This window comes from Mastigoproctus giganteus, chromosome 6 (assembly GCF_048544385.1).
Source record: "Mastigoproctus giganteus isolate SK-2022 chromosome 6, ASM4854438v1, whole genome shotgun sequence".
NCBI lineage: Eukaryota > Metazoa > Arthropoda > Arachnida > Uropygi > Thelyphonidae > Mastigoproctus > Mastigoproctus giganteus.
The window spans coordinates 213,544,567-213,564,774 of NC_143580.1; the positions used below are offsets into that span (position 1 = coordinate 213,544,567).

General features: G+C 41.3%; 1 protein-coding gene across 8 annotated transcripts in view; it reads left to right on the forward strand.

Annotated features, from left to right (window-relative positions):
- Positions 1-20,208, forward strand: part of Ufd4 (ubiquitin fusion-degradation 4-like) — a 729,475-nt gene that overhangs the window by 235,342 nt on the left and 473,925 nt on the right. For all 8 annotated transcript variants that reach the window (XM_090376711.1, XM_090376719.1, XM_090376714.1 and 5 more), the window contains exon 12: positions 15,966-16,194. In XM_090376711.1, the coding sequence (XP_090232837.1) occupies positions 15,966-16,194 (229 nt within the window). The remainder of the gene's footprint in view (positions 1-15,965; positions 16,195-20,208) is intronic.

Sequence of the window (20,208 nt, forward strand, 5' to 3'; positions counted from 1 at the left end):
CACATCTCCAGTCTATGGGTACCTCCCCTGAGTCCAAAGAAGCTCTCATAATTATGGCTAGGGGTTTGCTTACTTCCTTTGCTGCCTCCTTTAATATAACTGGATAGATCCCATCCACCCCAGGTGTCTTTTTTATGTTTATCCTCAACAATCTCTCCTCCACTTTCCTCTCAGTTATTACAAAATCATCCAGCTCACTGCCAATGTTTACTTTACCTACATCATTCTCCTTCCTGAATAACTCCTCACGAGTCAATCTAGATGCAAAATACTCGTTTAGATTGTTAGCCACCTGAGCAGGATCCTCAACTGTTGAACCATCAATATCCAGTGGACCAGTCTGATTCATCCCTTTCCTTCTTGAGTTTAAATATGTAAAGAACTCTTTTCTGTTTTTCTTTGCATCCTTTGCCAAGGATTTTTCGTAGTCTGCCTTTGCCTGCCTAATCTCCTTTGTGACTTGGTTACAGACCAACTTATATCTATCATAGGCTTCCATGTCACCCATTAATTTGTATGTCATCTACCACCCATTACTAGGTGGTAGATGACTCTCATCAACCGGTGAAAAACCACCACTTTGCTTATTGGAGGCTTGAAGTGGTGGAACCCATGTTTAGTCTCTAGAGCTAAGTTCCGGCCAACCCTTCCCTATCTCTTCCATCATGCAGTATGATTGATGATTTTTGAGGTTATGATGAATGTCGTGGCGAGATCCAATATTCCTTACATTTCGAGGGTACAGCTCTAAAACGGTGTTCGCAGGCCGGCCGCTAGTTAGTACACCGGACTGAACCTATTGGTAACTCTCTAGGAAGCTTCCGGATCAGCTAGTGTATAATCTTGCTACCTCTGCTCTGCCAGATAGTGACTGGAGGGAGTCCGAGTAGTGTGTATGCGGGGAGCATTGTCGAGGCCACGTTATGTCAAAGATCTGGGTATATTCTTACCACATGTACGCCATATCCAAAAATTTCATTACATCATACAGCATGTCCCACCCACTTTTTCTTACTATTGAATACACCATGAATTGTCAAAATAATAGAGCAAGCTTATCTGCGAAAAGATCTAAACCTCCCAAGGACTTCCTAATTCATCTCACAAATATACGTGGTCTCAATTCTAATCTCAACGATGTCCATTTCCACTTGCAGTCTTCCAAACCCCATGTACTTTTTCTGACTGAATCTCAGTTATCAGTTGATTCAACTACTGCTCATCTCAGATGTCCAAATTATTTGCTGTATGATTCCTTTCGCCTCAAAGGTGGTACTTGTGCATATGTCCGTTCTGATATTCCCTGTCAGAGACTTGGCAATTTGGAATCTCCTCTCTTTGATCTTCTCTGGCTCAAAATCTCTCTGCCTCATTGTGTAAAATTCATCTGTTGTCTCTACCGTTCTCCCAACTCCACTAATCACTTGGAGCTCTTTGACTTCCTCTCTTTGCAACTTGACTTTCTCCAGTCCAACTTTCCTAACAGTGAGGTAATTTTCCTTGGTGATTTTAACGTTCACAACTCCAGCTGGCTTCCGTTTTCTAGTCACACCGACCCAGCAGGTCGAGATGCTGAGGCTTTTGCAATTACTAATGACCTAGCACAGATTGTTCATTTACCTACAAGATTACCGGACAATCCTAATCATACAGCCAATACGCTTGATCTTTTTCTCACAAACAACCCTTCTAAGTACAAGGTTGAAGTGAGAGGTCCTTTAGGCAATTCAGATCACAACTTGGTGATTGCCTCTTCTCCAATGGAACCTCTATCTCATGGCTATTCCCAACCTCGTATTGTTTGGCATTACAAGAATGCAAAATGGGATGACCTGCGAGACTTCTTTTCTTCTTTTCCTTGGTCTGATTACTGTTTCCAAACTTCTGATGTCAACGTTTGCTCAGATCGTGTCAGTGAAATTATTCTTGCAGGAATGGAATCCTTTATCCCACACTCCACTTTAAAATCTCGTCCTTTATCTAAACCTTGGTTTTCCAATAAATGTGCTAAGGCTGTCCAAGAGAAGAACGTTGCATATCGTAATTGGCTTGTTTCTAATTCTTCAGTTTCATTTTCTGCCTACACCAAAGCTCGCAACAATTGTAAAGCAGTTATTAATCAATCCAAACTAGAGTTTGAACAGGCTAAGAGTAGAAAACTTGCTTCTTGCCCTAATGGCAGCCGAGCATTCTGGTCTCTTGCCAAAGCTATTGGCCGCAACTTTTGCCCATCTCTGCTCCCACCTCTGTCCAAACCAGATGGTTCAGTTGTCACTTCAGCCAAGGATAAAGCTGACCTGCTAGCATCCCATTTTTCTTCGAGCTCATGTATTAATGATCTTGGTAAAACACCTCCCACCATTCCTAACACGCTCCATTCAATGCCTCCTGTGGTCTTCCTTCAAAAGGATATCAGAAGGATTTTGATGAATCTTGATGCTAAGAAAGCTCCAGGTCCTGATGGTATTTCTCCACTTGTTCTCAAAACCTGTGCTCCTGAACTTACTCCTATTCTTTGCCGCTTTTTTTCACTTTCTTATTCCAAAGGTGTTTTTCCTTCTGCTTGGAAATTTGCTCATATCCAGCCAATTCCTAAAAAGGGTGACAAATCCCTCCCATCCAATTATCGTCCCATTGCAATTACTTCTACTCTTTCTAAAGTAATGGAGAAATCAATTAACCGCCAACTCTTAAACTACCTAGAAACCTTCCGTCTGATCAACGATCGCCAGTATGGATTCCGTCAGTGTCGATCCACTGGTGATATTCTGGCTTATGTTACCCATTTATGGACTAATTCAATGGAAAGGTTCGGTGAAACACAAGTAGTTGCTCTTGACATCTCAAAGGCTTTTGATCGTGTTTGGCATAAAGGTCTTCTAAACAAGCTTCCATCTTATGGTTTGCCAACTGTTTTTAGTAATTGGTTATCCAGTTTTCTCTCTGATCGCTCACTGAGGGTGATGGTAGATGGCTCTCTGTCTTCTAACTTCTCCACTAATGCCGGTGTCCCCCAAGGTTCAGTTCTTTCCCCCACTCTTCTCCTCTTGTATATCAATGACCTTCTTCCATTGACTGGAAATCCTATCCATAGTTTTGCCGATGATAGCACATTGCATTCAACTTTCCATTTTGAGAAACCTTGTCCAGCTCAATCAGCTTCAAGTTTTCGAAAATCTGCTGCCAATTCCTTAAATGCCGATCTTCAGGTAATTCTCCAGTGGGGCAAAGACAACTTAGTTGATTTCAACCCTTCTAAAACTCAATCTTGTCTTATATCTCGCAAAAAGGATTCTTCTGCTCCTATGCTTATCTTTAGTGACACTCCAATTTCTAGGCAAAATGATATATCTCTTTTGGGGGTTACCCTGACTCTCTTGGCACAAGCACATTACAAATATTGCTTCCTCTGCATCTAAAAAACTTGGTTTTCTCTTTCGCTCTCGGCGTTACTTTTCTTCCAAACAGCTGCTCACTCTGTATAAATCGCAAATCCGCCCTGCCATGGAATATTGTTCCCACATCTGGGGTGGTGCCCCCAAAACCTCTCTCAGGCTTCTTGATTCCATTCAGAAGAGGGCAGTTAGGTTAATTAATGATTCATCTCTAACAGAGTCTCTCCACTCGCTGTCTCATAGATGCACTGTTTCTGCTGCATGCCTCTTCTACAGATACTTCCATGGGCACTGTTCTTCTGAATTGGCTTCTATAATTCCCGCTCTCTCTTTCAAAACAGTCCGAACACGTGCCGCCACCAGCCAACATCCATTTACTGTCCAACTTCAAACCCACAGAACCAACTTTTCATCTTCCTCATTTATTCATTCAACTGCCGTTTTCTGGAACAACCTTCCTTCATACGTATTTCCTGAAAATTACAATCTACAGAAGTTCAAGTCCAATATCAACAAATATCTTCTTTCGTCTTCTCAACCTCCAACCCAAGCACGGTACTAAGTACTATAGGTTATAATACCTCTCGTGTTTGGGGTTCTCATAAAAAAAAAAAAAAAAAAAAAAAAAATGTATCCCATGCATTTTTCTTCTCTGCCACATGTCTCATTAGTTCATCTGACAACCATTTAGGCCTAAACCTTGAACACTATTTCTTAGTTGGTATGTAAAGCCTGGTAGCCTCCAAGATTAGTTCCTTGAATGCTACCCATTTTGAGTTTGCTGTTGGTAACATCATCAGTTGGTCCCAATGTATAGAATTTAAATACTGTCTCAGACCATCCTAGTCGCCTTTACGAAAACAAAAACCCTTCCCTTTACCTCTGATGGTAGTTACCTCCTTGAGTAAATCCCACTTCAACACAGTGATCACTGCCACATAGTGGTTCATTTATCTGCAGATTCTTAATGCATGAAGAATCACTACTGATAATCAGATCAAGAGTATTGCTCCCTCTTGTTGCCTCACGAACATGCTGATGTAGAAAACAATCATCCAATAAATCCACAAAAGCCTTGCTAGTGTGCGAGTGACCAACCCACAAATTTCAGTCAATATCTGGGAAATTAAAATCCCCCATTATAAGACTCTGATTTACTGGCCCACTCTATTTCCCTGTACAATATCTTATTATACTCATCAGAGTCATTAGGCCTATAGCACACTCCTACTCTCAATTTTGATTTCCCTATGCTTATGTCACACCAAACTGACTCGACACTGCCCTGTCCATCGATGTCGACTGGCTTCACTTCCTTGGACTTTGTGTTTCTTAACTAATAGCATAACCCCTCCTCCCCTCCCCTCCCCTCCTGTCCTGTCTGTCCTTTCTATACACATTGTGTTCCCCAAATTCCAGTTCCGCATTCCTTATATCTGTGTGACACCACGTCTCTGATATCCCAACAATATCTGCCTTTGATGTTTTGAGCAATACCTCAAATTCATCAAATTTATTTACCAAACTCCTGGCATTGGTGTACACGCAGGTATACATGCACCTGGCTACCCTAACACAATTCTTGGCTACCCTAACACAACCCATGTGTTTACTTGTACCGCAATGACTTCCACCTCTGCCAGTGGCTACTGTTAATCTATTAGTCCTTGTATCCCCCCAACTAGCAGTTTTCCGACCCACCTAACTCTGCGGCAACAGCATCAGCAAAAATTCTTGCACCCAATACATGTTCTTTTGATGTATTGGGCTTTCGTTGGTGAGTTGCACCAGTAAAATAACTGCCTTGTCTTGCATTAAAGATGTAAGATGTGGGAGGCTCTGTTGGTTAGTAAGCTCTGTTGGTGCTTCATGGGAAAATTCTGTAAGCAGGATAAAGTATATTGCTAAGCAGCATGTTTTTGTTGTGAATAGTTTTTATTCAACTGCAAGTTTTTATTGAAGCATAGTGTTAAAGTAAGATTTTCTTGCCGAACAGGTCCGGATAGACTGGTTCTGTGATAAGAAATGATAAGAAGAATGTTGTTGGTGCAATTCAAATTGGCGTCTCCATAGCCAGGTGGGCAGGAGCAACAGTGCGTAGCACATGCTTCTTGATTAGACCAGGGGTTTGAGCCTGTGACCACCAAATACGGAGGATGCGGAAAGGTCAGGGAATGACCACGGCATATCCCCGGAGCAATATGGCCTTAGTTGCTAATACTCCTAAAAACCAAATAACAAACAAACAAGCAATTCAAATTCAGCATTGATCTTTAACATTGCTTCATAATCTTACTATTTTGCTATTTTGCTTCATAATCTTACTGTATCCGTCTATCTGGCACACAAATCACACTGTTGCCTTAGCAACAATCATACTCTCTCTGAATTTAACTTGGTGCCAAAAAACAATTTCATTGGGAATTATTGTTACAATGAGAGCATATTTTTTTTTTTACAGTAAGTGTGTATTTTTGAAGGTTAAAAACTATATTGAAAAGGGATTAAGCATATCTCTCTAAGCATGTGTACAGAGGGTGATTATTTGTAGCCAGGGAAATTTGAAATGACCATTGAACCAGCTGGGTTTAAAACAAATCCCTAAAAGCATTGTTTGATAAGATTTAAAGCTGTTTTCTTACAAAATGCAGATGTATCAATTTCTGATCAGTGTTGAAAATGAAAGGCTATTCATTAATTCCATCAATATTTGGAAAACAACACAACAATTATCCACTGCATATGGTTCACTAATAAAGTGAACTTCCACCTTAGTGTCTACATCAGTAAATAGAATATAAAGTGTAAAGTGTGTTTGGTGTCAACCGGTACCAGGGGTTTCCCCCATCTCCGCATTGCTTGCATTGTGATGGGTGTGCCAGTTTACTGGAAATGCCAGAGATTCAAAAGTGTATTACATGTGTAGTGTCGTGTACCGTTGTTCATCTGGTCATTTAGCCGCTGGACCCCTACTGAGGCCTAACGTTGCCCCACTTTAGCCCCGTGGAGGCAGACCAGGAAACACTAGTCGACTAAGATTTACTCTGGCAGGTCCTGCCACCTAATTTCCTGAGATTTCAGTGGCTAGGACCTTAAAAAAAAAAAAAAAAAAAAAAAAAAATATGTATATATACACAAATATATATATATATACATACATAATACACGCAAGTGTGTGTGTATATATATATATATATACACACATGCTACACGCAAATATATATACACATATATACACCCTCTATGCGCTTGCGTGGCAGGGAGGCGCTAGGAATGAGAGGCCGAAAGTAGTGGGCGAAGGTGATTTTAGATTGTGTGGGGCATTGCGTGCAGGTAGAGTGGGGGAGTAGATTGAAGACTGGGGAGGAAGGCAGAGACATGGAGCCGATAGAGAAGACAGCTCCAGTTTACAGTGGGGCAAGCCGATGCCCCACCAGAGAGTAAGAATGGGGGTGTGCGTGGGGGGATACGGTGGAACCGTCACTTCCCCCACCCGCCGGGGAGGGGTGGAATAGTTGAGCCAGGCAAGGGAGCTGGCTCGGGTCGCCAATACGGCGTGCATGCAGAGACTGCGATTTGTTCATGTGGCATTTGGTATAGACTAGTAGAATTGAGCTGCTTGTAGGATTTAACTCCTCTTCTCTGATGTCCGTGTGAGCGAAGTTTGGCCGCTTATTTGGAGGTCGCTCATTGGAAATGGGACCCGTCCAGTTAAATCAGATTTTAGCATCCATAGGATAATAGATTTTAGCGTCCACACGTAGAGGAATTCTCGCCGCTTTTGGTGTATACTCCGTCTGTAGGTCAAGTTGGAGTATTCAAGAAGCAAATCCTGGCCCATTTGATGCTGGAGATGTAGGATCAATAAGTTGAAGTCAATTCAGTACAGTTAATGCAGCATTTGTTGAGTAGTCGCTCGTGGGCCCATGTCCCGTCCATGGATATTTGGAAGAGTAGAATTTATTGTCCATTAGGGCGGATTCCGTTGTTGTTTGGGAGAATGGATCTGTCAACAAGGATGCAAGTCCGGGTCATATATTGTGCACAGAGGCTGTGTTTGCTCTTTTGTTTGGAGGTTGCCCTTGGGAGCTATGTCCTGTCGGTGAGTCAATTTGCAGAGAAAAGGAAGTGAGTATGGTTGAGGTGAGTTTCAGTTCTGCCATGATGTCCAGTGTTATCCACTGGGGTAGAATTGGGAGGTTCTCCCCCCCATACTCCTCCTGTGATACATGTTCGTTTGGTTATAGTTGGTGATGAGTTGGGATATTTAATGGTCCTACCCCAATAATCTGGTATGGATGGAGTTATAAAAGTTTCCACTTGATCATAGAGCTTTCAGATTTGGGGTGCATGGAGTTACTAAATTTGTCCTTGTTGTTCGTGATTTGGAGGCAGTGGAAGGGTTAGTCGTCTAGTGTATAGGCTCTGAGCAAATTCAGTTAAGGCTTTGTAGGTTGTCCCATCCTCTAGCAGGTGGTGCTCCTGGTCTTTAGGGTTGCAGCGCACTTGTGTGATCAGCTGGGCACGTAGATCATCATACAGTTCACACTCATGCATCTGGTGATCCCAGGTCTCGAGGGAGCCACAGGCACATGCAAGATTGTTTGTGATTCCAAGGAGATGAAACGTGTGACTGATCGCTCTGTGTCCTGTAAGGGGGTAGGTGACATGCAGTCCGGGGCAAAACCATGTCGGAAATATAGGGTACACTTGCTCCAGATTTGGAAGGAACTTTCGTGTGACTTCTCCCTTATCAGAGTCTATCCAGCGCTGTTGCCAGATTGATCGGAGGTAGATTTGAAGCTTGTTCATCTGGGCTTTCCAATTGCTTGTCAGATCTGTTGTATGGTCCAGATATGTTGTAACCTTTCCCCGTCCAAGCTGCTACAGCATGCCTGTTCGGGCAGCCTTGAGGTCGAGGGCAGAGCCCCTGTAATCACTTGCAGTGCGTGGGTCGACACTGTTTTGCATGCACGGGTGAGGGTCAATAAGATTGGTCTATGTATAATTTCAAGCCGTCGGCGATTTATCACGGTTGAGGCCTTGTGGTACCATGTGCCAGAGGCATATGGGATTGCCGGGATGATTGCTGCTTTATAGAGGGTCGCCAGAGTACGCCTTTTCAGCCCCCAGTCTCGGCGTGTAACTCTGGCGAGCATGGCTGCATAATTTTTTATCTTATTCTGCACGTACTTTAGGTGTGGAGTGAACTACCGGTTCCTATCCAGGATAACTCCCAAGTATTTCAGTTCAGTAACTAGCTTGATAGTTCTGTCTTGTATTCTAATCTGTGGTGGTCTGGTTGGGGTTAGGTAACCCTTCAGTAGGATGGATTGAGTTTTGGTGGGCGAGATTGTGAGACGGTGCCTTTCCGTCCATTCTTGGAGTTTGGTTAGCGCTGTGTTTGCAAGAATTTCCATTTGGGCTCTTGAGTCTGCGGCTAGCACCAGGGAAAGGTCATCGGCATACGCCAGTGCTTGTACGTCTCCTAGGTCGAGGTGGAGAAATTCGTCCAAGACAAAGTTCCACAGGAGGGGACCCAATACAGAGCCCTGCGGGCATCCCTGGTGTACTTGGCGCTCGACCCTGCAGTATGGCGCCTGAACCAAGACCCTTCTTCCGCTCAGGTAGCTTTTTATGCAGCTGTACAGATTTGTCGGCAGATGAGCTGCCCTGAGTCTTGCTAGGACGCTCGGCCACCAAAGGGCATCGAATGCCCCTGCAAAGTCGATAGAGATGAGAAGTAGATATTTCTGTGAACAGTTTTCTGCCGTGTTCAGGATGTGCTCCAGTGGGTCCAGGATGGATTTTCCTGACTTGAAGCCATATTGTCCGTTTGCAGGGAGATTTGCTGTAGAGTAGTGTATTTCAATTCTCTGAGCAGTTGTTTTAGCACTTTACTGAGCACAGAGAGGAGTGCAATTGATCGGTAGGATTCTGGTAAATGTGGCTGTTTAGTTGGATTTTTGAGAATTAGTTTCATGCTAGCAACTTTCGAATCTGATGGGAATGCGCCAGAGTGAAGACAGTGGTTGTACAGTTCCAAGAGCAGGTCCGGAGTAAATTCGGCCACCTTCTTGACCAGTTCTGGCTTAAGCATGTCGAGTCCAGGGGTTCTTTTGTTTCTAATTTTGTTTACGGCAATTTGGAGTTCTAGGTGAGTAAAGGGATCCTCTACCTGGGGCGACTGGTAGGCCTCATTGGCCTGGCATATCTGTTGTTGTTCATGGGTGTTGTCTCCTTCTACAGGTTTGAAATTGGCATTTTATATATTATTGATGGTGTCCTGCCAGTTGTTGGTCATGGTGCCTTGGGGGTGATGGTGGAGGGTATCACCTCTCCCCTGGGCAGCTTATTTGTAGTTATTCGGTAAATGATGCTCCATGGGCTCGAGTTGCCCACAGTGGAGACTAGATGCTCCCAGGAGTGCTTTTTCCGTTGCCTGATCATTGCAGTGTATGTGTTTCTGGCCTCCCTGTACTGTTGCCTGAAGAACTCTACCTCATGGGGGGGGCCATGTTCGTCTGGCTCTTTGGAAGGCGTGCCTCTTCTGATTCGTGGGTCTCCTGAGCAGGTCGAGTTCCCGCGACCACCATGGGACAGCGCCGGGCATCGGGATCCTCTTCTTGATTGTTTGATTAGCTGCACTCACAATGGCATTGGTGACCGCACGTTGGTGTTGATCCAGGGTTTGGTTGTAGTTGGTCGGTTGTCAGATTGTATACATTGTTGATGATGGCAACTTTGAACGCATCCCAGTTGGCTTTGTTAACTGTGTACCTGTTCTGTTTGAAGCTGTTTATTGGAGCTCGGTAGAGTGATCTTTGCATGGTGAAGGTGATGGCCCTGTGGTCTGAGCTGGTCCAGTCCTCCTGCACCGTCCAGTCTGTCAAGTGGCCGGCAAGGGTTCTGGTAGTCATGGTGGCATTGATAGTGGCCTCCCATAGGGTTGAGGTGAATGTGGGAAGGTTGTTAGGACGATTAATAACAACAAGCTGCTGTTTGCCAGGAACTCCTTCATATGCTGGCCGTTTCTAGAGCCTCTGCGCTCCGGAGTCTCGCTATGCCACAGGGGCGAGCGGCAGTTGAGGTCAGCAGAGACAAGAATTTTTGCTCCTGAGAGTTCAGTTTGGACTTGTAAGTACTGAATTGCTGGAAGCATATCCTCCCCTGGATGGCAGTATAGTGAGATCGCATAGAATTCCCCTAGGGAGGAGACGATGTGTGCACAGGAGGCCCACTCAGAGCACAGGTGCAAGATCTTAGTGACCGTTATATCCGGATTCCTGACCACCACTGCAACCCAGGGGGTTGCGCCATCCACCTGGACGATCTTGTCGTTAGGTGCATATCCCCGGACAGTGCCCGCACAGGTGTAGGGTTCCTGTAGCAGGAGGATGTTGAGGTTTTCCTCCTCAGCCTTCTGTCTGATATGTCCAGCTACAGCCATTGCTCGCTGTGCGTTAAGTTGGAGGAATTTCAGGCAACTGGTTATGTCTTTTAGGCAGAGTCCCCATAATGGATTTTTAGTTGTTGGGCACTTCTTGCTTTAATATAGACAGGGCATTTGTTATCTCAGGTTGAATGTGCGTCGGGAAGCTTTTGCCACTTGCAATTTGCACAGACTGGATCATTTTCTCTGTTGGGCCGATTTCCAAAGTTGTGCCCTTTCTCAGCACAGTGTCCACAGGTTGCCTCCCGTAGAGCACATGTGTGAGTGGTGTGGCCGAACTGGCAACACCAGAAGCACTTTGGCACGGCAATGTGCTCCCTGAAGCGATGTGAGCTCCATTTGATGTATAGTCTCTTGTTTTGTTATGAGTTTCCATGCATCAGGGGCCAGCCTGACCACCCAGTTTGTCCGGTTATCATTCCTACTCTTGGTTTGGTGCTTGGGCATTAGTAGGGTAGTATGGTTTCTATCGGGTAAGTCTTGCTGGAGATTGTGTATATATATCTCCTCACATAAGGCAGTAGGAGTCAGGTCTTTGTCGATATCAAATATGACAATGGAGGGGCCTTTTTCTCTGGGCAGCTCAGCAGAGTCCAAGCGTCAGAATCTTTGAGTTATTGATAATGAGATCTGCATCAATTTTGGTTTCAGTCTCAATTATCACCCCTGTGTTTCGGGTCTTCCTAATGGCTCTGATTTTAGCCGTTCTAAACTCTTGAGTTAGGGAGTCAATGACCTTTTTCTTGACTTCTTCGCTAGTTTTAAGAGTGTCTGTGGTTGTAGGTTTGAGAATCACGAGGTGTGGAGTAGGGAGCAATGTCTTCCTGGGTGCAGGTTTGGTGGTGTTGACAATAGTAGTGGCAGGTTTGGTCCTCAGCGCTTCAGAATATGTCGGGCCGCGCTGTGGCATTTGTCTTGCCCTGCATTCGATGTAGACGTGTAACCGTGTGATGGCTCTCTCATTTTCTACATGTGTGTCATGCAGAATTGTCTCCATCTTGTGAAAGATGGTGACAATCTGTGATCTCAGGCCAGACGATATCCTAATGGGATTCTCCTTAAAAATGGTTTCGAGGGCCGTTTTCAGAAAGAGAGTTTTCTCGTATACGGAGCCCTCTGGTATGGTATGGTCCAGACATAGTTCTTGTTGTTTTTCATCATTTCTTTCTTTTTGTGATGCATTGGCTTCTGGCTGTTCCTTTGTTTCAACCCGAAATCATGTTTCGCATTCCGGTTCGGGAACCACTCGCTTGCAGGTTTTCCCCTTGGTTGGGGGTCCCAGGTCGAGTGTCCTCTATATCCTCCAGTTGATCAATAATGACGGGGTCATCATTTTGTGTCTCTCTGTCAGGGAGTGTTTGTGCTTGTCTTTCCCCTCCATATCCGTGGATTCCCATTACCGGGACTGTTTGGTTAATTGGGTTCACAATGTTGGGGTTAGATGGTTTGTTAAAAATTATGGCGATTGATGCCAACCACAAGTTCGTGGGTGTATTTGAAGGCACACACTGGACTGTGAAAGTTTTGAAGCCTCCCCACAGCGCTTGGAGTGGGGAAGGGGGGGGGGGTGCCAGATATAGAAATGCTCCTAAAAGGATGGGACTACTTTCCCAGCGGGATATCTAGTAGCGACGAAGACGTTCATGGCATTCAGATTTCTGGTAGAAGCACAGGTGCGAAGATAGCCTCTCTCTCTCTCTCTCTCTCTCTCTCTCTCTCTCTCTCTCTCTCCATGGAGAGTTTATTTGGGGGGGGGGGAACATTAAAGTCATATTTCTTTGGTGATATTATTCGGTAAAGGCACAGATTGATAGAGCACAACAACTGCTCAGTTTGCACTAGTTGGGGGCACCTCCCCAGTCAAGGTGTCAGGTGGAAACGCGGCCGCCGTGTTATATCGGCAGCCTCTCTATAGCCCTATTGTCATCGACATGGTGACCATGCGGTCTGGCAACAAAGGATACAGATAAATAACGCTTCAACCTGACCAAATTCCCAATATATAGGCAAAAGTTTCTCACCAGTGGAATCCAGTCCAGTTTGTCTTCAAGTGAGGATACATTTCATGGCACTGACGGAAGTAAAACACATTTTTTAAACTGAAATTTCACGGAGCGATGAAACACACGTCTGTTCACAACGGCAGCCATATTGGCGATCAGTAAATAGAATATAAAGTGTAAAGTGTGTTTAGGGTCAAGCGGCACCAGGGGTTCCCCCCATCTCTGCGTAGTTTACATTGTGGGTGAACCAGTTGACTGGAAAAGCCAGAGATCCAAAGTGTATGGACTTTGTATATGTGTGATGCCTTGTACCGTTGTTCATCTGGTCATTTAGCTGCCAGACCCCTACTGAGGCCCGTTGTCCCACTTTCACCCCATGGAGGCAGACCAGGTACTCACTAGTATATAATTCACTCTGGCAGGTCCTGCCACCTAATTTCCTGAGATTTCAGTGGCTAGGACCTTAAAAAAAAAAAAAAATTGCGTACACATTGCGGGGAGCGCTAGAAGTCCAAAATGTTGGGCAAAATTAATTTAGATTGGTGATTTTAGATTGTCTGGGGCATGTTCACGTTGCTGTCAGATAGAGTGGGGTGAAGGCTGAAGACTGGGGGGGGGGGCAGATAGACAGAAATATGGAGCCGAAAGGAAGGCAACTCCAGTTTACAGTGGGGCATGTCCATGCCCCACCAGAGGGAAGAAATAGGGTGGCAGGGGGGAAGGGGACAGCAAACTGTCCCCTCCCCACTTTGCCAGGAATAGGTAAGACAGTGAGCCAAACAGGGGAGCTGGCTCAAGTTGCCAATGTGGCATGTGTGCATGAGTGGGAGCAAACCAGACCGTAGGGTCAGGTCCACACCATCCAGGAAAACTTGAGGCCAAGTTTTTCTGGATGGCGGTCCAATGTTGGTTTGGCTGAATAGGTTGTGCAAAATGTCACAGTTGGGAGTTCATGGGACTGTTGTCCCGTCCGGTAGGCAATGTTCTGGGTGGGACCCCCCCCCCCCCAATGCAGACATGAGGAGATGCCTTTGCCTGCTGAAAAAGGTATAGTGCAGTGCACAGTTTCATTAGCCAAAATCATTGAATCAATTTACCTTGGTGACAGAGTTAATACAGAAAGCTACCTGAAACTCTTCAGCTGTGGGAGTGAACATGGAAGAAACATTTTTCCAACAAGAAGAGCAAGGCCACATGTGATAAATGTAGTTAATTTCCTGTAAGAAAATTTTAACAATAGGATCATCCCTGAGCAATTGTGGTTAGTGTTGGCTACTGTGCTCATCAAAGCAGAATTTCTGTTATTTCTTTTGTGTATAACATAAGAAGGACAGTGCATAACATAATAACTGCATAACATTGAAGAATTGAAAGGCGAAATCATAGCTGCTATGGGACACATCTGTGAAGAACCACTGGTTGCAGGTAGTTCTCGACTTTACGAGTTAATTTGTTCCTAGCGAGTGCTCGTAAAGCAAACTCCTAAAGTGGGAATTTATTTCCCATAGACATAAGGTTAAAAATAGGGGTTACATTCTCAACAATGAAATTAGTTAGCTAATTAGTTTGTTTAAACAAAGATTGATTTATCGAAAGAAATGAAAACGTATCCTGTAAAATCAAGCAAATTATAATAATAGAGAAATTATTTACGACTTAAAAATATTAAAGAATATTTATTCTTCATCATCATCGACTAAATGCACACTCGTTGATCACTCATTATTGGCTCAGCACTCGTTGGTTTGTTGCACAAGGAGTTGTCTTCAGAAATTTTCAAGGGGCATTTGTTTCCAAGATAATCTTCTCTTTTAATTTTGCATGCATACGCATTTTTAACGGCACACACAAATTGCAAATAACACAATTCGCGTGGAGTAACAAGTTTACAAAGCTTAAAAAAAAAAAAAAAAAAAAATGAAGAGAAGATTCTGAAAATTTATTTTTGTTCTTTATACGATTGAAGTAGAGGGGAAACACATTTCACCATAATAACCTAAAAAAACCACACAATTCCCGCTATTGGTATTTTCGAAATGCAATAACATTGAGTTTACTATAATTGCTTTATAATTGCTTGCAGTAACAGAAAAGCCCAATAAACTGGAAAGTGCAAATTGTTTTTATTGTTTTATGGTCGTGGCCTCCAGAAATGTGCTTTAGAAAAATATCACAAAGGCATTTAAAATTGATTCTTATAAGGGAACATGTGATAACGATAAAAGCGTAGTGCATTTTAATGATTTGAATTGGGAACTAATACAATTTACAAACCACGCTCATGACCTTTTATATGGCCTTAAGGTCACACTCGTGACCTTAAAAATGACATTTTAGAGAGATAAATAGCTTAGTTATACAGTGAAATTTTCAACTTCCGAGATCTTGAAACAAATTACCAAAAAACAGTGTGTTATTGGGTTCACATTACGATATTTTAACGATACGATGGTGTCTCTGGAACTGATTAATATCATAAAGCAGGGTACACTGTATTGTATAGCTATGCATGTGGTTTGTAATGCGGTATTTATGAATGTTTAACATTCATTTTTTTGCAATTAATGTTCATATTTTCGATTTTGTGGAAACTTGATACTTGGCAGGAAAAAACCCTGTAAACCCGGGAACTCGTAAAGCAAGAACTGCCTGTATAAGGTTCACAAATTGAATGAATATATTGTTGTTTGAATAATAAATAATTCCCACATCTTACCTGTTTAATGATACCAAACTCTGATGTCATTACGTAAAAAAAAAAACAAAAAAAAAACCCCACATTCAAAATTGTTGTCTTTCCTTAATGACCTTGTGTGAGTGTACTAATCACTTTCATTATGAAATTTTAGAAAAGTTAAGTAACTTAAGTTGGAAAACAATTCTGACCCATTTCTCTGAAAATCACTATTGCAATATAAATTATGAAATCCATTGATTACTCTAGAAACATGAGTGGCAACCTATTTTTAAGTATGCCCCATTGTATTGTAGCATTCTGGAATCACAGTTTTGATTGTCTGTTATTTTTAATCTCAGCAATGTGTTTAGCAGAAACCAGGTATATTGAATGAATTTTATAAACATGATTTTTTTCCCATTTTTTTAATTTTTAAGGAGGAAGAAGAAATTGCAATGGAAGATGCCAAAGAAATTCTACCTGGACGGCCTTATCACTGGAGAGATTGGAGTATAGTTAGAGGACGTGATTGTCTCTATTTATGGAGTGATGCTGCTGCTTTAGAACTTTCTAATGGGAGTAATGGATGGTTCCGGTTCATTTTAGATGGTAAATTAGCTACTATGTATTCAAGTGGTAGTCCAGAAGGAGGATCTGATAGTTCAGGTAGTTTTTTTTTGTTTTTTTTAAATTAATTTTTCAGTCTTTCAAGGATTAAGCAGATATTTAATATTATATACTAGGAATTTAATGACAATGTAGGGCTTTGTAATGATTCAATAGTCAATTCTCCAAAGTCCACTTTTCCACCCACTTTTTTCCTAATAGTGTTGCACAATTGCCATAGAACTACTTTGTAATATTCTTGTTTCTTTGTTTGATCATGAATCATATACTTCGATTTTAGGAAAGCTTTTGATACTGTTGCACATGGAAGACTGCTGTACAAATTGGAGCAGTATGGCATTAAGGGCAAATTGCCACTATGGATAAAGAGATGCTTGAGCAGGAGAAGACAGAGTGGTAATCAATGGACACTGCTCTTCATGGACTAATGTTATTAATCCAACACTTCATGGACTAATAACATTAGTCCATGAAGTGTTGGACCCATTGTTGTTTTCTGTATTTATTAATGATATTGATGAAGGTATATCAGGTTTCATGTCCAATTTTGCAGACGATATGAAGATTGGCAGGATTGTTAATGACACTAATGACAGTACACTGCTGCAACAGGAGCTAGAAAAATTGACCATATAGGCTGAGAGGTGGCAAATGAAGTTTAACATTGACAAATGTAAAGTACTGAATATGGGTAGCAATAACCCCAGAGTAACATATCAACTGTGATACGCTCAGGATAGTAGAGAATGAAAAAGACGTGGGGTAATTGTGCAGTCAAATATGAAGTTTTCTAAGCAGAGCAGACAGTTTTCAAGAGTAGCTCATGGTGACTTGTCAATAATATACAGGAATTTTTCTGGCAGGGATAAGGAAGTGATTATCTCCTTGTATAAGGCAATGGTCAGGCCTCACCTTGAGTACTGTATACAGGTCTGGAGGCCTAATTTCAGGAAGGATGTAGAGCTGCTGGAACGAGTACAGAGAAGGGCAACGAGATTGGTGAATGGAACAAAGGGTTGCCCTTATGGAGAAAGGCTTAAGTTCTGCAATTTGCAGTGTCTGGAGACTTAGGCACTTGCGAGGGGATCTGATTGAAGTGTATAAGATCTTGAATGGTAAGATCTTGAAGCTCAATGCTGATGGGATTGCCCTTCCTCTTGCCCAGATTAATCACCTGAGGGGACAAATTCAAATTGAGGAAAGGCAGTTGTTAAATAGATGTGCAGGAATTTGCCTTTAGCCAGCGTGTGGTTTATTGCTGGAACAAACTTCCAACTGTTGTTGTGGAAGTTGACAGCTTAAATAAATTTTAGGCAGAACTAGACAAACATTTGGAGTGAATGGATGGGTGAAATGGAAAATTTTTTTTTTTTTTTTTTGGCTGATGCTGTATAAGCTTATTTTCTAGCATCATATTCCTCTGAGCAATTGCTACTAGTGCTAATGAAGAATAAATTCATAACGAACAATACCTTGTGATTCAAAAAATACAATAAGTGTGGTCTTCACATTTGATCAAGATTAGCTTTCGTTTTTGGGCCTTGGAGAAGATGGAGTGATCCCTTGAGAGAATTAAGCCTTTGTTTCTGGGTCAATAGCCATATATCGATGATGAAAGAAACAAAATACAGGTCAGCAGCACTTTGAAGAAGATCCTGACATGTGAGAACTCCCCTCTTTCTGTGATCATCAGTGAGGATGTGAGACACAAACTTTGCCAAAACACATGACATTCCTAAATTTTGTGTTAAAATTGATTGACGTGTGGCATAAAAAATACCAATTTTGTTGGAAATTTTTCCCTGATCAGGTTACAAATGTGGGCAAATAAAGTGCCAAGGAACTCACTCACAAAATGTGAGTACCATCTTCTAAAAACAGATGTTTTTAGAAGATGGTAGGAATCTGTTTGCTTCAGCAAAGGTGAATCATTCACAAACGTCCAGACTTTGTAAGCATGCCTTAATAAGGACTGCCAAATCATCTGACTGTTTTTCTTGTTTCTGGAAATGTTCAGCATCTAAAAAATGTATTTTGTGAGTTCCTTGGCACTTTTTAAAAGCACAACTAGTGATAAGTAGAAACTTGCTATAACACTAAAATTTCAAGATACACCCTTCAGTTTCTGAACTTTTTGAACACATCTTGTATGGGTTGTAATTCCCATACCCTCTGGAACTGTAAATTTTTTGGCATATTATTTGTTTAGTATTTAATTTAAAATAATAAGTTATAAGTTTCCTCTGTTCCTATAAACAGTACCTTGCTGTTACTGATTGCCATCATTAACACAAAATATTATCTTTCCTTCTTTGATTTAAGAGGTAGGTAATGAATTCATTGAATATCTAAAAAGAAATACTGACATTGATTTTAGGAAAAATATTTCAGCATAAACCATATATAAAATAGAACTGTAGTTTTATGCATTTCATGTAAAAAGATAACACAAAAATGTTCAATTAAAACAAAGGTTAAATGCGATGGCTGATCTCGTAATATGAGACTCAGGAGTCACAGTGTGAGTCTCCTGACCTGCTTCATTATTGACTAATTTAATGAACTGTTGCTTGTTTTGTTTATGAATTTTTGATGTGAAAACATCTTTGGCAGCACCTACTAAAACTTTTTGGACTGAAGTAAAACCGAATGGTAACAAAAATGTGAGATGGAAATGATGCATATGATGTCACTTCCAAAATTACCCTAATGATGCTAACTCAGTCACTACTGTTGATTTGGTAGAGTAAGTAGCAGGCGTGAGCATAAAATGTTACATTGTTCATAATAAATATTTTGAATTGAAGTAAAATCAATTGGTAACGAAAATGCAAGATGGAAATGACTCAAATGACATCACTTCCTAAGTAACGCTAACTCGGTCACTAATGTTGATTCAGTAGAGTAAGTAGCAGACACGAGCATAAAACGTTACATCATTCATAACTTCTGTTCTAGCTGTTTGATTTTAAAAATTTAAACGGTTTTGACTTTTGTCAAAGATGTTTTCACAAAATAAAACCGCTTTCATGTGTACAGGGTACACACACGGCGTTTTTTTAAGATGAAATGATCAAAATGCAAATATACAGGTATGTTAAATTAGGGACCTACAACCTTTTCTACCATGCAACATGTTTTAAAAACTGCCTTAAATAAAATGTGCTGTTTATAATTAATAATTAATTATATCAATGATTATTTATTATTATAAGTAATTAATTATTAAACTTTATTATTAATTAATTTTTTATGAATCACTGTAAAGTAATTAATAACATTTCTCACATTGAAATATTTGGTTGTAAATGTTTTACAAACAAAAAATATTAAGTACTTAACTTTTAAGAATGCAATTTATTATAATGCTAATTAGCATTTTTTAAAATGCATGTGACACCATATCACAACTAGCCTGCGAAACATACATTTGAGATGTTTCGCATTAGTTGGCTCTCTGGCCAATCTAATGCATGAATTGTCAATAAAATTAGTAATTCACAAATTGTTTCCAAAGTTAGGTGTTAATGATGGTGCATGATCATCAACATGTGCATGATATTTAGTATTAATATTACAATGTAAGTTTGTAATACTTATAATAAAAATACATTAATACTTTGATATTAATTTTTTGTGGAATGTTTGACTTTTTTTTTTTTTTTTTTTTTAAATGTATAGGTATATTTTTTATTTCTGTGTACTGTAAATGATTGTTATATGCTTTGCAATCAAACAGTCGATCATGATTGGCCTTTTTTTGGTCCCCAGTTTAAATAATACATAAAAATCTGTTCATAATGCATATTGGATTATTAGCATTTTGTTCAATGTTATGGAAGCTGAGTAAAATAGCAAAAATTTATATTAAATCATGAATGACAAATTTTTGCTTTGGCACCAACCCAATTCAACGGAAAGGCTTATGGGCTACCATTGACATTACTCTCAATGAGTTCTCGTTGTTCCTGACTAGAAAAGGTCCCAACTAATGAACTTGTTGTTCATTAGTTGGGAATCATCCTATGTTTTAATATAAGAATCACAACTTAC